Source organism: Phoca vitulina, unplaced genomic scaffold (assembly GCF_004348235.1).
Source record: "Phoca vitulina isolate PV1807 unplaced genomic scaffold, GSC_HSeal_1.0 scaffold18, whole genome shotgun sequence".
Classification (NCBI taxonomy): Eukaryota; Metazoa; Chordata; class Mammalia; order Carnivora; family Phocidae; genus Phoca; species Phoca vitulina.
The window spans coordinates 25,691,492-25,711,145 of NW_022589721.1; the positions used below are offsets into that span (position 1 = coordinate 25,691,492).

At 45.4% G+C, this 19,654-nt stretch overlaps 1 protein-coding gene across 1 annotated transcript in view; it reads right to left on the minus strand.

The window, feature by feature from the left end:
- Positions 1-2,769: 2,769 nt before the first annotated feature.
- KCNQ3 (potassium voltage-gated channel subfamily Q member 3) overlaps positions 2,770-19,654 on the minus strand; it is a 305,937-nt gene continuing 289,052 nt past the window's right edge. The window contains exons 12-15 of the mRNA XM_032415492.1: positions 17,973-18,104; positions 15,213-15,311; positions 13,457-13,541; positions 2,770-11,826 (exon numbers count right to left, since the gene is read on the minus strand). Of these exons, the coding sequence (XP_032271383.1) occupies positions 11,092-11,826; positions 13,457-13,541; positions 15,213-15,311; positions 17,973-18,104 (1,051 nt within the window). The 3' untranslated portion in view covers positions 2,770-11,091. The remainder of the gene's footprint in view (positions 11,827-13,456; positions 13,542-15,212; positions 15,312-17,972; positions 18,105-19,654) is intronic.

Consider the following 19,654-nt stretch of genomic DNA (forward strand, 5'->3'; position numbering starts at 1 on the left):
CTTTCTTCTCTCTACACTTGCTCACTTGGGGATGCCATCTTGTCTCATGCTATCTACATGTTGTTGAATCGATTGATTGATCGATTAATCAAAAGATGACAGATACAGAGATGCAGCTTCAGCCCCTAAGAATCTCCTTCACTACACACTCAACCATGTATAAAATATTTCCACTAGATGCCCCACATGCATCTCAAATTTAACATGTAAAAAGCCAAATTCCGGGCACCTGGGTGGCTTAGTTGGTTAAGCATCCGACTCTTGCTCTCAGTTCAGGTCTTGAACTCAGGGTCGTGAGTTCAAGTCCCTCACTGGGCTCCATGCTGGGTGTGGAGCCTACTTAAAAAAACAAAATAAATTCATGTCCTTATTACAAAACCGGCCCCTTCCCCAATCTACTCCTATCTCAGTTAATGATACCTTCATTCTTCCAGGTACTCAATAAAGAATCTTATAATCACCCTGGATTCTTCTGCTTCTCTCACACCTCATATTCAATTCATCAGCAGACCTTGCCTTTTTGACTTCAAATATATCCAGATTCTAAACATTCTCACCACTTCCGGCACTGCCGCTCTGGTCCAAGCTACTCTTGGCTCTCACCTGGATTATTACTAATGCGGTGTGGCCTCTGATTAACCTCCTTGCTTCTGCCCTTTCTTCTGTTAGTGGATTCTCAATATAGAGGCCAGAAAATCTCTTTTTAGCATAAATCAGGTCTAGTCACCCCTCTACTCAAAGCCTTGCAGTGACTTCCCATCTGACTCTGAGTGAAAGCAAATGTCCTTATAATGGCCCAGGAGGCCATTCACAACCTGACTTGCTGCTTCTCTAATTTCATCTCTGACTCCTGTTCCCTCTGCTAATTCCCTTGCCCTTCACTGGCCTGACACTGACCTGCCCAGAACCAGATGATGAACTGCTGGGAATGTTTTCATACTTGATGTGGAGGCAGGATCCAAAGACAATTGGACTTTTCTCAGGGGGGATACCTTACACGGCTTCAGTGAGGGGAAGCCACTGGGTCCCACAACAATTTGATGGCCAAGCTCATTGTTGGGAGCTGACATTAGTAGGAATGATACCTGGCTCCCAGGAGTATCTGGGATGCTGGGCTATGAATGGGCCATTGCTTCATTTGTACAGATGGAAAGAGATCTTCTCAGGGATATAATTTTCATGCTCTTTCTCTGTCATACAGTTGCATGAGACCGGAGGTGGGTAAGTTTTGTTGGGATAGGAGTATGTCATTGCAGAGTGGAGGCCCTTCTCATAACTGCAAAGTCAGCCACAGGCTTTTCTGATGACAGATGTGGACCTTGGAGCTGGATGATGACCTTCTAGAAGAAAAGCGGTTACCTTTCCTGGTTCCTGGAGGCTACAGGTACCATGTTAACAATGAGTCATGTTCATGGGCACCATGAACAGCTTGCCCAGTGTTGGCCAACTTTGTCCTTTGATTTACAGATTGAATTGTGGCAACCTAGCTTGCTTTTGTGTATGTAGTGTTTTTAAGTGGGCTTGTGTACTGGATGCTTCTGTCACTCCACCCTGTGTGTCCTCTGCCCACCTCTGAGTTCACCTGCTGTGTGGTGCTAGACAGGCTGCAGTCGCTGGCAGCTCCACTGGCCATGTGTCTCTGCTCCTCGGCTTTAGGGTTTTGGCATTTTGGGGATTGCTCTGCTGTAGCACAGGGAAACTGGACAGAGTAGGGGATTTAGCACCCCGGGAACAACCCTCAACCAAGGAAGAATGGGGGTCAGTGTATGAATGCCCTGGATTCCTGTCCCAAGGTAGAACGACCTTTTGGTACATTTTACACAGGTTCTCATGAGGTTCCTGGTGGAATTTGAGCCCAGTTACCCATGGGATTAGCTCATTCTTTATTGGCTTGTCTTCCTCCCTGTTCCACTCCCCCATTCTCTCAGTTGTGTTTTCTGGGATTACTTTCTAAATAAACTCCCTGCAACCACCATCTTGTCTCTATTCTTTTGGAAACCCAAATTAAGGCAACCTGGCATGTGGACACAGGATAGAGTCAAAAACTGTCACTCACTGAACATTTGCTGTTTTAGATCCTTTGCTGACTTCTCTACAGACATCAACTCAAATTCTCCACCTTCCAGATGATGAACCAAGGCATCAAAAGATTTAGTTTCCCACGCCAACTCCTTCCTCATGAGAAAACATCCCTTCCGACTTACTGACACTAGAGAGAGGCAATCTGATGTGAGCTTTCCTGACTTCCTCCCCCACCGTCTCTCTGAGCCACTCATTTGTTCTTCCTCCCACATGGTTTAGGAGGTGAAGCTTCTACAAAGGCAGTAGCATGAGGTTTGGGGTTGGAGGTAGGTGGTCCTGGGTTCCAGTTGTGACTCTTCCCCTTATTAGTGTCTGACCCTGGCCAGGTCTCTTTTTGTTTCTGGGCTTCAAGTCTCTCATCTATAAAGTGGGAGTAATCATGTCTTAAAACTGCGATGATTGGATAATATTTTACTAAATGCTGTACTTCCAACCTGTATAGGGGCTGTTTCTGAGGAAGAATGCAATCCATATCATGTACTTTTCATGGCTATGAGTTTCACTCTTTGCTCCATCAATCACAGTTTCTTTCTTGTGTCTTTATTCTCTCCCTCCTCTCCCACTCAATTGCTTCTTTTCTCATAGTTACTAATATGCTCACGTCTCCTCTTTCACTCCCTCCTACAACTGGTAACAGACTGCCTTGTCACTCCATGTTGTCAATGAAGCAAACATCACTCTGCCCCATGATCATTGAAATGTCTATTTATTAATAAGTGGTGCAGTATTTGTTTTAAGATAGAACATAAAAAATCAGGTAAGAAGTGTTTGCATAATATATATGGAAATCAACCTAGTAAAGTTGTTCAAATATTGGACAGAGCCAGAATAGAAATTACACATACAGTTTAAAAATTACAGGAAATCATATTATAAAGAGCACTAAAGGCCACTTGTGGAATAGTCGTGTTCCCGTGTAAGCCAGAATGTGAAGAAAGCCTACTTGTAGCATGGAGACAAATTCAGGGAGCAAGGCACCAGAATTCTATGCCGTTAAAGGGGGTTAAAGAAAATACAATCCAAAATCAAATACAATGGATTCATGTCACTGGAAACCTCAATCTGCTCGGCAGAGATTGGTGTTTTCCATCACTGCTACATTAGAAAAAAAAAAAAAAGAAAGAAAGAAAAAGAAGAATAGCCATATCCCATTGAAAGCAATGTAGAGAGCATTTTTCTCTTTAAAATAGGAAATGATTGACAGATCTGATGAAGTAGGCCCATCTTTCTAAGGTGATTTTTAAGATGGGGCAGAGCCTGCCTTCTGTCTCCAACAGTAAGATCTCTGATGCTTGGAACATGGCTGCCACCAATCTTGGACATAGTCCTCCCCACGTGCATTCTTAACCCTCCCAGGAACATGGAAGGTGGAGCTGCTCTCCCTTCCCTTGGAAAAGTGTTCAGAGGGGAAATGGCGCCTAATTACCAGATCAGGTTGACTTCTCACTGGGGAACTGTGATCTTTTTAATATTGAGTAAGAGAAACACAACTGTTGTGAGCGTTTGGCCTCCTAAAGAATGTTTCTGCAGACTCACCAATCTCTGCAGAATTTCCAAGGTCTGAAATAAAGGTCCAGCCTCAGGACAGAAGACTAAAGTCAGGAAGGACATTTGAATTTGTTTGGATAAATCAATGACAGGAGATCCTCGGGGTGGGGGGTGGGGGTGCAGTGCAGAGAACAAGGGGCGCTTGTGGGATTATCTGCAGCCACACCAAACTCCAAGAACTAATGGATTCCACTATGAACAAAGTGAAAAATTTATGCAGCATTATTTTCTGCCACTGACAGCTGAATTGTGAACCTACTCAAAGGAACAGGTAGGACCCACTGATTAGCTGAGTGGAGCAGCTGACATTGGTTCTCTCCGGGAAACCGATGGGTCTGACTGTTTTACCATAAAGTCCACTGGGCATAGGAGGGCAAGGTATGGGGGACGACCACAGGGCATGATGTGGGAGCATTTCCATTGGCCTGGGAGATGCGATAGGTGGAGAATAATCTTTGAAGGTATATGAGCTTTGGTTACAATCGCAGCTCTACTTCTATAGTGTGTGGCCTTTGGCAAGGTATTTCCCCCCTCAGGTTCAGTTTCTTCAACTCTACGATGGAGACATTAACACCGCCCACAAGGGGTCGTGGTGAGGAGCATGGGAAGTCCAAGAGAGAGAACCATCACATCACATGCAACTCACAAAGACAGCTTAGGGTAAGTTTCTCTCCCCTTCCCGGACCTGTCTTGTGGGCAGAGTGAGACATTGGAAGAAAACATGTTCCCATTTTTCACTCCTCTCAGGCATCAGGTTGTAGTCAATTTGACACATCTAAGAGGAATTACAAATATATTCCTAAGCACTAGGCCAGGCTTTTGACTGCTTAATTACAAGTCACACTCAGCTTATTCTTATATAGAGCCCATGTTTGACTTATTTCCCCAGAACGGGGCTATTTAGAGGCTAAGAAGACAGGTAGACTGATAGTCTAAAATTACTGCCACCTTTCTGACTTTGCCTTAGGAGTTTCTGGTTCAGTCTGATTCAGAAGACCTGAACATCCTTCTAGGGGTTTAGCAAGGGCTATTGGGGAGCCTTGCCAAATTCTGGCAAATCTGTCCCAAGCACAGCACAGCGTAAGTGGAAACCATGTTAATCCTCATTTGAGCCAACAGGGAGGCCAGTTTACTTTCTAAAATAATTTCCCAGTTATACAAGATGTCTTAAGTTGAATCCTGTCTGCTTTTCTGTAGTTTTAGGTGACAACCCAAGAGTACCAGTTGTGACCCAGCAAAGATAGGCATTCTCTTGGACAAAGCAGGAGAAACAAGGCATGAGACCCAGGGATCCCACCGTGAATGGACACCTTAGTAGAACTAACACCTTGGGGTCATATTGATCCCCAAAGAAATCACATCCTATTTCCTAAAATCAAACCCACTAACTTTTTTTTCAAGGCAAAGTCCTGCGAAAGGATTGGCTTATAGATGAGGATACCACCTGAGGCATGGCTCTGGAGCTGAATGAGTTTAAATGATGGGCCAAATTGCTGACCCAGTCCAGGCTTGGTGGGACAAGGAGGGGACAAAGTAGCAGAGGTCAGAGAAGTGGAGGGGAATGCCTGCATGGCCATGAGGTTGTTCTTCATTCCTTTTTTCACCTGCACAGGGAAGCAGTGATTTGTGCCAGGCCTTTGGAGGTCAGCAGGATTTGGGGAGAAGGAACATTGCCTTTAAAGGCATGAGATCAATCATATTCCAGAGATGGGAATAAGTTCCAACCAATGTGTCTGGTTTAGCAGTTTCTCTAGTGGGCCAGGAAGTTCTCCATCTCCTGGGCCAACCCACAATGTTTTCTTCTCAGTTGCTGTGTGACTGTCAGTTTTTGATCTCCAATATCTGGACCAGGAGTTAGGAGACCTGGGTTCTTGAGTCACTCTGCCACCCAATCACCCCTTCAGCCACTGGGCGACTAATGTGATTCCCTTTATGCTGAACCTCTGCTTCCTGATCTAAGAAGAGAGGTGGTTATTTTTGGTGATCAAGGTTTGTTCTTGCTCTGAGCATCTAGGAATCTATAAAATTGTATCTCCCCGCATCTGTGACAATGAAGCAAGCCACTAGTCACAATTTTCCTACAGGGATAACAAAGCTGAGGTTGTTAGAGGCTGGGAACAAATTCCCCTGGGGAGAGTTTGAGCGAGCTTGAACTCTTTCTTCTGGAAGTTCTCCATTCATTGCTAGGGTGTTGTCTGACAGACATCATGGCATGGTTAACTTTGCTCATCGCAACACTAGTTCCTTCATATTTAATGGTTCCTGCTACTCGACTTCGCCTCCTACAGATCATCCTTTGAGAGAATGGTGCAACGTGCAGTATTGTGGGTCCAGTGGAACTGCCACAACCCAGCCACTGCAATCCAACAGTCCTGCCACCTTCATTCCAACATTCCTGCCATTCCTTGTTTCATTTATAGAGATGTACTTTTTGAGAAAAAGCCCCCATAAAAGTGCCTGAATCGGTATGGCATTTCCACTGCTCTTTTTCCAAGAAAAAAGATTTTCTGGGGGTAAATTTGGAGTTCAAAAGTAATACTGAGGACTGAGGCAGTGGACTCCACACACAGTATTAAAAAAGAATACGTGTGACAGTCTCCAGCCACCACTGTACTGGGGTCTTTACATATACCAATTGTCCCATTTGAAAATCAAAACAGACCAAGAAAGTCAAACACTTGTGAGAGTCCTAAAACTCAAATTTTCATCCAGGTCATATCTATATCCTTCCTATCTCTGAGATTCCTACTGCTGGTTTCCCAAACCACTAAAGCTATGGAGATAGCCTGGTCCCTAGCATGTTCTCACCTGGGCATCAGGTTAGGGGACTTGTTGAGGGGACTGTTGGCTCAGTTTTGAATAGCGTAATATCAGTAACAACAGAATGCTGGATGGTTTGGATACAAAGAAAGGACTTCTAGTCTTTTAAAATTTAATTTAATTTAAAATTTAAAATTTTAATTAAATTTAATTAAAATTAAAATTTAAAAATTTCATCCCCAAATAAGCGAGCCCTCAAGGATGAGTGAGGACATGAGGCAAAATCCTAAGAATGCCTGAGGTTCAGAAAGCAAAGAAAATCTGTATGGTCCTAAGTGCCTTGGGAGCATATTCACAGAAAACAAAGGCCAGCTGCGTGGCATCTTCTGGGGGAAGCCAGGGGTGTGCTTGTCAGTACTGTCCAAAGTGCAGTTAACTTCTTAGACCACTGAACACATTTCTTCTCTTGCTCCAGGAGAATTTTATTAGCAGTGTCCCACAGGCAGAGTGACACCTTTCTCTTGAAATAGATGTCTCTTGGCTTGTACCATAAGCCTCTCTTGGTCAACACAATGAAATGGAAGTAGCCCAGCTTCTTGTCTGGACTCAATCATTATAGGGATTTGGAGAGGAGAAAGCTAGTTTTTTTTCCCAAGAACCTTCTCAGATACTCTAGAAACTCCTTTGTACACAGTGTATTTGGCGCTCTAAAGCCCAAAGCACTGAACCCAAACTCAAAGTCCTCATTCAACAACTCAGTCTTTCCTGAGCTGATGGGGCCATTACCATTTTGATGGAGAATTCCTTCTCTCACCTTTCTCCATGCTCAATCTCCCATTGATTCTAAGTGAGGAAGAGCTCCTATCTGTACAGTTGTCTTCAGGGATAAAATCAGATACTTTCCATTCCTGGTAGACATAGTTTGAAGGGACCTCCAATATTTGAGGCCGCCAGATTCCTAGCTTTTTGGTGGCAGGAACTGTGGTCTTCTTAACTCTGAATTTCCAGTATGTTACACAGTGCCTAGCAGACAGTGGTGCTTAGTAAATCTTGCAAACAAACCAATGAATGTTTTTATTACATTCTCAGTAGAGTGGTATGGATTTAGAAGAATGGTCTTATAAATTCTGAGTAGATCCTATTGTATTAGGATTTCCTACAAGTAATTATTCTTTCAACTTCAGTATCTAGGAACTGCCCTGCACAAAACAGGCAAGGCATAATGCAGTCATTATTGACAAATAAACTCATCTTGAACTATGGTATATCTTGAGGGTTTTCTAGATGCCTTTATTGAAATTAGAGCTTCATTATATCATTGTTATATCTACTAAGTCCAAGCTTTCAGTTCCCAGAAAAAGTATAGTCAGTGAATAGAACTTTCTCAATTTGATGTTTTTTTTTCTTTTCCTCCCACAGTTCTTTTTCTTAAACTTTTCATGTTTGCTGTGTGCTAGTGTTTTACTGTCAAAACGCACACTTGATCTCAAGTACTTTCTTCTCAGCCCGACACGATCACCTCTCGCCTAACATTTGGAAGATAGCTTTATCTCATTCATTTTGATCCTCCTAAAAAATGACCCCTTAAAGTTCTCCTATATCATATTGTGACACATTGAGACAGAACACCTATAATGGGCTTACACTTCCACTTGAGGAAATCATTCCTAGTTTTTACAATGGAATTAATTTGTCACAATTTCATGGGATTCTGTTAAAACTACTGTAGTTTCCTCGGCCAGCTTCAGGACCACTGGTATATCTGAAGTAGGATGATCTTGGGCCACATTATTAACCAGTTCTGTTGGATTTTTCCAACATGTTGCTCTTTTGTCCGACAGAAAGATCTTTGTGGAGGCACATGTTGTTTCTCCCCATAACTTAAGTTCAATCCCACACCTTGAATTCCTGCTTCATCAATGCCAGCCAGGTGATGATATTGTCTGTGAGCAGGCAACTTGAACAGTTTTGGCTTGCTTTTCTGGAATGGCCTTTTTTTTTTTTTCCTTTTAAAGGGATATCAAAGCAGAATATTCCAGAAGGTCATTTTTCTCTTTTTTCTTAGATGGGAAAGAACAGCTCTTAAAAAGTCTTATCATTTAGTTATTCATGATCACGTATTTTGTCTTTGTCTGCGTTGATAATGGCAGCTTACTACATGTTGGAGACATGATGGTAATCGACATAAACCCAGTCAATCCCTGTCATCCTGGCCTTATGATCCAGCAGGGGAGGCTAGACTGCCCTCCTATGGTTTAAGAAATAATACAAGCTCTTATCCTTTGTAGGTTTTTCAAAGAACCTAAGGCAGTCCTCTAACTTTCGATCCGTGGTAACTATTTTTAGCTTGAGGATGAGAAAGTCTCACTTGTCCACCTGAGAACTCCACTGAGTTCCTGGCAAATGCATCTGTTGGTAAGATACTGAGGCCAGTCAGTTCTGCAAGAATATTAATAAGGTAGGTAAAAATAATTGGTGCATATGTGGAGAGTTTGATTCATTCTCCATTTTTTTTTGTCTCAAATAACTCACGTACATAAAGAAAACATAGTAACATATTAGATGATAGGTAGCTCAATCACTTGTAGTAAAAGATTCTAGGCGGGTCAGAAGCAAGAATCAAGCCCTAAGGAAGCGGCATAGGATTTCTTAGGTCATTAACTCCAATGGCACTTTCATGCATATGATCCATTCCTTTTGCCCTTCAGATTGCAAGAAGGTCAAATGGCAAACCATAGGGGAGGAGGGTTCAGGTCTGAATTGTGTGATCATTCTTGTGTATTTCCCACCTTAGACTTCAATGCCAACACCTCTCTATTTGTGAGATTCTCCATGTAAAATGCCATCTACCTCTCACGATGCTTGCCCTGGGCCAGAGACAGCAGGCTTTGGTTGTGCATTTCTAAAGTCAGGGACCACACCTTCAATACTATTATACTCTGAGCCTTTTGCACAGTACCTGTTGACTTGTGGGTTGAAAGGAACCAAGATCTGAGAAACTAGTTCTTCCCTCCAACAAAGTATAAGGTTCCTGCATCACGTCATGATGAAACCACAAACCAGATGTCTGCCCCAGCTACCACTGCTTGACAAGACTGTGAGGAGAACATCAGCGGCATTTGTGTGTAGACTGTTAGGCCCTTTTGATCATCTCGATGGTCACCCTGGCGACCGTCCACAACAGTGCTTAGATGTGGGATAAGAGCGAGACAGTGATAGTGTGGTGTTGTAATTTAGCTAATCTGGCCCAAGCCTAACAGAAACCTTTTCCATCGAAGTGTTTCAGAAAGTAGTGACACCTCAAAAGAGGCCAGAGGATGGCTTGTGCTTAATATTAATACTTATTCACTAGGGCAGTGCTCTCCAGGGGCTCTGCTCATACTTGGGTTAATCTTATGGCTACGTGTGGTTTAAAAAATCTGGAGGAGTAAAACTGGATGGTTCTGAAAATTTTTCCCATTTGCATATTAATAAATGTTGAAGCTTGCTTGCTTGAAGTGCTTGTTTTATTCCCCTAGATCCAAAATGCAATGCAGCAAGCAAGCATGTTTTGCAGTAAAAGCAAACAGCCCCCTCCTGCTGAATAAATTGTGTACAACAGCGTCCAGGTATCTTGGCACAATTTTTGGGTCCCACTCTATAAAGGGCAGAGTGGTGTAGTAGGAGGAGACCAGGGCATGGAGCGAGTCAGCTGACTGGGTCCCAGCTCTCCAGGGGACGATGACGTGACCCCGGGCTTGTCTCTACCTGAGCCAAAGGTTTCTCATTTTTACAAAGGAGAACTTGGACCAGATAATTTCTGGTTTCTAATTTTCATTTGAGATGGATATTTTGTACAAATGCCATGGGGAAGAATGTGAGTTGAAACGTCATCTTGAAGGCACTGATCTTAGCTCCTGCCCAGAGGGGCACCCTACTTCTGATAAATTTCATTATCTTTGGCTACATAAATTGGAAACTATTTGAAGTTGTGTGTGTATTTTCTCCCCGCCAAGTCGTAACTCCCTCGAAATGCTACACTTGGGATTACCAGGGATGAGGGAACAGGCAGGATACAGATAATGGCAGACCAACTGAGGTCCCCTCGAGAGCTTTTAGATGGTTTTGAGAGTTTTTCCCGAAAAAAAAAAAAACAATTCAAAAAAATTCGTGGTTTTGGATAGGTGATGATCGTCTTGTTCCTTTCCTAGTGTTTTAGCTCAGTTGACCACCTCTTTAATACGTAATGCATTTTTGTTCACAAACTATTTGCTTACTCTAGAATAATTACTGGTCTTTTTTACACAAAGGGGCAGTGGTTCGAGAAAGAACTTAAACTACATTCCCTGCTTACCAAACCAAAACCCAAAGCAGCCAACCAAACGGACAGATAGCACAGCTCGTCAATAATTTCTCCCCGTCCTGGTCCAATCATGATTTAAAGTAAGAACAGCAGATAAATGTGTATCCTAGAAGAGATTAGCGGTACCATTTATATATTGTAAAGTCATGCAAACCATGCTTAAAAGGAAGCGGCTTCACTGTGGTGACCTGGGGAGGAGGAAGGCCGTGAACGGCCCCTGCCCGGGTGGGGGGCCGCCACACACATGCATGTGTTTGATGCAGCCCCTGGTGATCTCACGGTCAAGTGTCAGCTGTGAGAGCAAGTGAGCTATACGAAGTCTGTCTACATTACAACGAGGACTCAGCCCACGACCCCTTCTAAATGGGCTTGTTGGGAGGGGTCCATATTGAATCAGAAATCCCGTCCCCTGTGGATGACAGAGGTATGGAGCCACTGGGGGTGAAGGGGTCCGTATCCGTGTCTGTCTCACCCTCGGCGAGGTAACGTTTCTCCCTCATCCAGCTCGACCCCCCACTCGGGCCAAACACGTAATCGTCTCTGTCTTGGGAGATGCTGAAGCCACTTGGAGACCGCTCCAGCTCCTCATGATTGACCGACATCAGGGACAGAGGCGTGTCACTGTCCCGCGTGATGCTCCGTCTCTGACGGGGGGAGACCCGGTCCGAGCAGGGGCCGTGCAGTTCAGCCTGGGAGTGGTAGCTCACTCGGGAGTCGAGAAGAGTCAAGATCGGCAGGACGGTGGGCCTTTCCGCATATGTCGCTGCTGAGGTGGAAAGCGTTGCTTGAACCTTTCCAGAACTGGGTCCTCCTCGGGGCAGGTTCACTGGGTCGTGGGCAAAAAACCCATAGGGGCCGACTTTGTCGAGGGGCAGCTGGTGGAAGCTGTAAGGGGCCTCGGGGGGGCCCGTCTCGGAATAGTTGCAGATGATGGTTTTTAGATCCGAATCTCTGTTGTCCTCTAGCTTCTCCACCTCTGCGGGCGAGGAGGTCCCCTTGGTCGGGTAGTATTCCGTGACGTGCACCTGCAGCCTTTCCATGTGTTGCAGGTGCATATCCACCAGGAAGTCCAGTTTCTTCCCCATGTCGTGAACCTGGGAGATACAAGGAAGTGGGCGTCACTGCTTTTCCAGGGTGGGGGTGGCTCTTTCCACTCCGGAGGAAATACCACTGGAAAGCAGGAGGGTTCCTGCAAATCATCATCTTAACAACAACGGATTATTTCATGCTTCCTAACTTGGAGCCCCGCACATGGATTCGTGCTAACGTAGAAACAACCTGGCAAGGGCTTTCTGGGAAGTGGAAGTTGGGACCCGAGAAGGGGTCTGAAGACAAGTGGTACCCCAGGAGGAGGTGGCTTTGCTGCTGCCATTTGGGTCAAGGAGTGGGAGTTCTTAATTTGCAAATAGTCGCTTACACAGAAGCCTGCGGGTGGTTAGTGTCCGTCCCTCCCACGGGCTGTGTAAGCCTCCTAGACACGAGGGCAGAGGGGAGCAGGAACTGTGCCTCTTAGAACTGGAGGTCCTAGCTAGGGGCCCTGGAGTGGGAGCCGCACTTGGGTAAGCAGTATCTGCTCCAACCTGCAAAACCTGGGAGCTGACTTAATCTTTGTGAGCGCGTACACACAAGTGCGTGTGCACGTGTGTGTGTGTGCACGAGTGCGTGTGTGGTGTTCCCTCCACGACAATTCACAGCTCCCCAAAGGCACCGCAGGCAGGGGGAGCACCCCCTCTAGGTCAGGCCAGGAAGCTCAGTACCACGTAGAGGTGGGGACAGTGTTCAAGCCTGAACGGTAACTAATACTTACGAGCACTTGGTAAGTACCTGGCTCTGCTCGATGTCCCTTAAAGATGTTGACTCATTTCATTGCCCACTAGCCCTGGGAGGTGAAGACTATGATTATCTCTCTTTTACAGGTGAGGAAACCGAGGCAGAGAGAGAAAATAGTTTGTCAAAGGTCACAGAGCTGGGAAATGGAAGGGCTGAGATTACAAATTAAAATTTAAAAATGAAAAACGATATTCTTGATATGCCAAGAAAGGGCAATCCTTCAAATTTCCTCTTGCCTCTCTCGCACAGACCAGTGTGGGGTCATGAATAAAATAAGAGGCCTGGTAGGGATCCTCGTGGAAACTGATGGAGCCATCCGTCCGGTGCGCAGCGGAATGGGCTCTGCTCTCACAGAAGCCCCTTCAACGGAGGAAGTGACATGTGAGCTCCGTGGGGTGCTGGGTGGGAACGGCTTCTCTTTCTGCCCTGACCGAAGCCACCCAGAGCCTGCCCTGCTCGAGGCCCCTTCGTGTGGGCCACCCACTGACCTGGACTCTGAGGCATGGAGGACTAGGGACACAGAAAGTGTGGCGAAGGAAACTAACATTTCTTCAGGGAGCAGCACCTCGAGGCACGTGCGAAGAGCAGCTATATTGAGTGTCTGTTGTGTCAGCAGCTATTCCACACGATTCACGGGTGCCAACTCATTCAGTCCTCATAGCCACCTTATGAGGTATTAGAATCCCCATTTTACAGATGAGGACACTGAGGCTCAGGACAATGAATGAACTTGCATGTGGTCGCAAGTGCGTGCTAACTCGGGATGTAATTTCCACATCCTTTTCCTGAGTGGTAGAGACTCAACTCTGTTATCTCCCTAGGGGAAAAAAAAATGACATTTGAACGCAAATGTTCTATGGCTTGGTTTTTCGGTGAGGGAAAGGAGAGACCTACCTGTCTTTCGACTTTCACGAACTTCCCCATCATGCTTTGGTCTTCAGTTTCAGATGTGGATGCTCTGGCTACATATGGTTCATTCCTAGGAAAGAGCCAGTCAGTCTGTAAGATCGTCGTACCTATTTGTGCTTCGTCAGGCTGTCTCAGCGGAGGGGGCCATGGTCCCTGGATCTATCATCCCCATGCTCACGCTTATGCGGTCTGGAAGAGGCCCACTCAGCTCTGGAGGCATGAGCAAGTCAGGAAAGGGTAGTGTTCTCCTGCCTTCAGCACTGGGGTCTTACTCACTCTTCTCTGCAGCGATAGTTGAAGCCAAATATTAAGCTGTTTTTAGGAGGCTTTGGGCCAAAGTTAATAAAGCACCTCACTGTGTCTAGAGGGTTCGGGGCCTTTAAATCACATTCCTTAGACTGCTTCTTAGAGAGAAGAAGAAGAGAGAGAGAGCTTCTACTCTGTGTGGGGGTAGGCTGGGCGGGGCTGGGGGTTGGCTAATCTCTGAAATTCTGTAAAGTGGGTATATCTCATCTGTTTCATTTGGTTAAGGCAGGGAAATAGATGCAGGATCTGGAAAATGGTGCAAAAGAGGCTGCTGGTGGGGAATGGGATTGAGATGGTTCCTTGGTGGTGCAGGTTATGTTCAAAGTAGAAGAGAACCTGCAGGGAGCCTGGCTATTGCTCCAAACCATCGTGTCAGGCACTTTGGGGGTAGTTGGTTTTCTCTTTCAGAGCCTCCTGACTCCTGCTCCGTCCCTGGCCTGTCTCCGGCTGAGCGCTCTTGAATTAAAGCAGACATGGCCCGTGCACTCATTCCAGCCCACCAGTGCTTTCCTTAGCTTGCACAGAGTTTTAAAAACATTTCAAAAATAAGGAATTTCATATGACATCTGGATATTCAGTTTTTCTTGAAAAATTAGACTCTCTGGAACCAGAGGATATCAATTCCTAAAATTAGCAGCAGCAGAGCAGAGGGACGATGATCTCCTTTAGTTGGCACACATGCCCTCCAGGACCCCCAGGGTCCACCACTCCTATTCCATCCCCCGTACTGAGGCTGAAGGTCAGATGCCTTCACATCATCCCACTTATGCCCTTGCTTTGTTTATAGTACGCAACCTTATCGCTATAAGGTTCGTGGGAGTTCTTTTTTAAGCCTGACTCCCTTTACTCATCCATGCTCCCTGCCCTGAAGACCTCTGGGAATAAAGAAGGTATAAATTTGGGCAGTGGACTTTCTCCAGGACTGCTCCTGGTTCATCGGGGCCTGGACAAGGAACATTTCCAAACACTATGTGGGGAGAGCAAGACTGCCCCGGTGAGGGACAGAGTTCTCTGCTGCCAGAGGCCTGACACCTGATTTCCTTCTCTGTGAGGGGGTTCGGACAGTGCAGGGCTAATGATGCAAGAAAGGCCAAATGGCCTCAACTCTGCTCACACGAGTTATTCTCTATGTTCCAATAAACTCGTGGGGCTCCTCTTCTTTTATAACACATTGAGGGTTATGTTTATTTTCAGTAACCACAGTAGGAGTGTCACCCACATGGTCTGGGAAGAGGGGCAATAAGTCTTTAGTACAGAAACCTTGCAAATATCCCCAAACCGGAATAAGCTTCAAGCTCTTTTCTTCATTTTATTGAGAAGAATGGCAACCTCCCCCCACCCTCCCACCCTGCCGCCCCCAACCATAAAGGAAGCGAGCTGAGATATGGGAATAGGGACGGGCCATGCAGCCTCATTCCACGTCCCCACGCCCCACCTGGGAGACTGCTGGGATGGGTAGGTGAACGCTGCCCCTCTCTGAGACTTCTTATGTTTTGGGGTAGATGGAGGTCCAGGGGTGAAAATCATGTCTATTCTGAAAGAGACACACAAGGAGGGGATTACATTACAAAGAGCTTTACAGGTAAAGAGAAGAGAGCAATTCCTTCTCTTCTCTCTTTAGCCAGGCAGGGTTTGAAATAATATAAGAGAAGGGAAAGGGGGGCGGGGAGAGGAGGAGGGAGAAAGAGGGAGTGAAGGAGACAGAGAATTTATAATCTCCATTTATTATTATTATTATTATTATTATTGTGCAGTAGTAACGAGCATATCTCCCCATCCCAGGGGAGAGAGGCAGCTAAACCAGAGACAGGATGAGGGTCACATCTTGTTGGTTCTTACAGGAAATGTCACATGTGCCACAAGCCTATCTGGTGTTCCAGCATTTTTATTCTTTCCCCAAACATCTAATTAGGGAGTTTTCTTGTACAACCCAAGGCTTCATTTCAGCTGTGCAGATCTCTGCTGCTCTTCAGGCTTGCTGGCCATTGAGGGGATGGCTCCGCACCCACTCCTGCACCTTGCTTCCATTTCTGCATGAGGCGCCAGCTCACCATCCATTTTGCCCTGAGCACAACCGGAGACAGATGCCCCCACTGCCCTGCAGGACTGGGCGGGGTGAGGGGCAACCTTGAAGGCTCATTACAGGCCCAGGACCACTAAGACCATGCACTCAAAAGTAGCCATGGGTCACTCTGTTTCTCTGCAGACCTGGCTGTTCTTCCACTAACACCACCATATATTCAATCACCCTTCCTTTCTCTCGGGCCCAGCACCCTATCAGCATGGCTGGGGATATGCAATTCGCTATCCAGGTGGTCAACCTCCAGCCATGACTCTTTGAAATACATGTGCCTAATAAACACTGAAAGCAACGACAGCAGGAAGGTCCACTTTGCGAGCATTAAGATGGGCCAGTAATTTTGATCGAGTATGTCCTAGACATCACGCTCCCTCCACTGCTAAGAGAGCCATATTTGCATCAATAACAGCATGTTAGGCTCAGAACTCATTTGCACATCCATTTGCGAAGCTGGCTTTGAGCACTGACTGGTGCCTGCCACTATGCTCGGCTGCAGTTGATATTCCATCTATGGATAAGTCAAGGTCACGAATAAGTGTTCCTCCAACCCAACATCATGGTTAACTTCCTACTCATTCAATCTAATGGTCCTGTTCACTCTGCAGGACACCCCGGCAGGAAACATGATTCAGATGAGGAAACCAAGGTCCAGATAGGACTTGACTTGTGTCCACTTGAAATCTCACACAGGCCAGAGGATGAACCCCATGTAGGGCTGTGGTTTCCCGATGTCAGTTCTGTGTCTTGACCCCATATCGCCCTTTGGTTTTTTAAAATGGTTTTTGTTTTAAAAGGAAATTTTTACAATTCATTAAAGATTTGATCAATTTAGAAAGTGGAAAAAAAAAATCACACATGGACTCATCACTTCAGTATAGCCACGGCAATCCCTTGGGGGAAGACCTACTCCTTTTCTGCAGGTTCCTTATATGGGAGTGCATGTGTATATTTCTAAGTAAACATATGTGCATATGTTTTTGTAACCCTACTGTATGTATATATTATTAATATCACAAGATTGATGCAGAAACTATATAGGAACATAATCATTTGTATACATTCAAGTATATGGATATATACAGGTGTAATTATGTATATAAATGTCTGACTGTATTATTAATCATATTGTGCATATATATATTCAATGATCACATAGGTTTTTTTTATCTCATTGTATACATTTTTTTTAGAGAGAGAGAGTGTGTGAAGGAAGTGGGGGAGAAGCAGAGGGCGAGGGAGAGAATCTTAAGCAGGCTCCATGCTCAGTGCAGAGCCTGACGCAGGGCTTGATCCCACGACCTTGAGATCATGACCTGAGCCGAAATCAAGAGTCAGATGCTGAACCGAATGAGCCACCCAGATGCCCCTCATTATATACATTGTCATTTGATGGCTGCATAACTTTTTAATGAGATTAGGAACATTTTTTTCTTAATCGCTCTTTATATAATTGAGGAAGTGGAATATGGTGCGTCAGACAGAACAGGAGTTGGGCAGCCAACTGGATCTGGTGTGACTTCCAACTCTGCCACTGATTAATTTTGGGTAAGTCCACTGCTCCTTGTGCTTGGGTTTTGTCATCTGTTAAGAGGACATCCACAATGCAATACCTCATGAGGTTATAAAGGATTAGACATACATATGTAGAGCACCCAGGTGCTCAACAAAAATGGTGGCAATTATTAGGTGGGTATTGATGCTGTTTCCATATTTTCACTATTATAAATAATACCCGATGAACATTTTTTTAATATGGTGAAAAATTTATATTTAGAATTGGACATTTGGACTCAGCTGATCATCAGCTCTATCTGATTGGCAACATTCAAAGCATCATAGTCAGGGGCTAGTCAAACATACGCTTTTTCTCCATGAGGACTGATCAAGGTGTTGACCTTGGCTAAGGTCAATGTCATAGAGCTTCTTCACAGCCTGTTTGTTGCCTGTTGGCCTTCACAGCCACAACGGTTGATGAACGTTTTTGTTCTTAAACTTGCTCCCCAGCACTCTGGACCATTTCTGAATGGCTTTCACCCTGAACTCTAGCTAGATTCCTCAAGCTTCAGTTCCTTCGTGGTCAGGAGAGCAGAGTTCCTCCAGATGCAACCGTCTTACCTGGTCTGAAGGTACTTTATCCTGGAAAGCATGTCGAGATGTCCTGCAGAATACTGCTCAATCACATCCTTCACGTCGTAAGGCCTCAAAGTCTCCTTAAATTTTTTTTTATAGAGACGGAATTGTAGAATTCTGCAAGGCGAAGTAAAGACATGTGTGCTTCATGAGTAGAGAGTAAAGGAAGCCTATTCAAGCCTAGCAAACTCAGAAGCAGGCAGAGCAAAGAACCAAAGAGAAAATGACTTGACGGGGGAGGGGAAGTTTCAACCCGTGGTCCTGGTTCCACCCCTCCGAACCACACAGAGTTAGGCTGGTTGGTACCTCTTCTTCATGACTCCCTCCCTTCAATCATTTGAATACTAATAAAATCATAGTAACAATAAGAGCTAATACTTACTGGGCATTCATTTCAGGTCAGACATGGAGCTAAGTGCTTTATGAACAATCTGCTAACAGATCAACTTGTAGATGATAAGACTGTGGCCCAGGGAGCTCCAGATCTTCCCAGGGCCACCTGGCTAATAATGTCAGAGCTGTCCTCAAACCCAGGTTTGTATGCTGACAAGGCCCACATTCTTAATCACTGTGTCACACTGCTTTCTATTTGAGGACAGCTGACATAGTTCTTCCTCAACAGATTCTTTAATTATTTGGCTTGTGAGTGCCTAGAAAAGAGAAACTAGCTTCTGTTCCCTGAGTTTTCTCAGCTTCTTAATAAAGGGGGGCACCCAGAGCTCATAGATGCCAAAGCCTCGCCTCCATCTTCCTGGTAATCAATAAAGGCACCCCAGATGGCTAATATTCCTTGAAAACCCCATCACGGGGTCAACCCCCATTGAGCATGGTGTCAGTTAAAATCCCTAATCATAGGCCAGCGCTGGGAAACACAGCCTACCCCAGGCCCTCCCTTCTACTTGTGAGGGTCTCTTTCCGTAGTGCATTCAGAGTTCATTTTGTTTGTCACAGCCCAGGTCTAGCATCTCAACACTATTTTGACTTATTGATTATGCCATCCAATTCATGTGCCATCCTTTCCAACTGGGTGCCATTTTATAAGCCTGCCCTTGACGCAGCTCCCTCTGAGGTAGGTGTCAGTAGGACACATCTGGCCTACTGCCTGTTTTTGAAAGTGAAGTGATGTTGGAACACACCCACCCCCGTCCGTGGACGTGCTGTCTGTGGCTGCTACGTGCCACAGAGTTGGGGCTAAGAACTCGAACAGAGACCTGTGGACCACAAAGCCTGAAATACTTACTATCTGGCTCTTTACAGAAAAAGTTTGCCAACCCCTGAACTAAGGCATCAATAAAAAATTCTAAAAAGACCAGGGCAGAAGCCAGACCATGGAACATCCCAGCAGAGACCTCCCTCCAGGGTACAGATTCATTCACTGGTTTCTTTTCTTTTTCTTTCTTTCTTTCTTTTTTTTAAAGATTTTATTTATTTATTATTTGGGGGGGTGGGAGGGAGAGAGTGTGCACAAACAAGGGGAGGGGCAGAGGGACAGGGAGAGAGAGAACCTCAAGTGGACTCCCTGCTGAGCATGGAGCCCAATGAGGGGTTCGATCCCACGACCTTGAGATCATGACCTGAGCCAAAATCAAGAGTCTGACACTTAACCGACTGAGCCACCCAGGCGCCCCTCATTCGCTATTTCTTTGAATAAGATCTTTGAAGAAGTT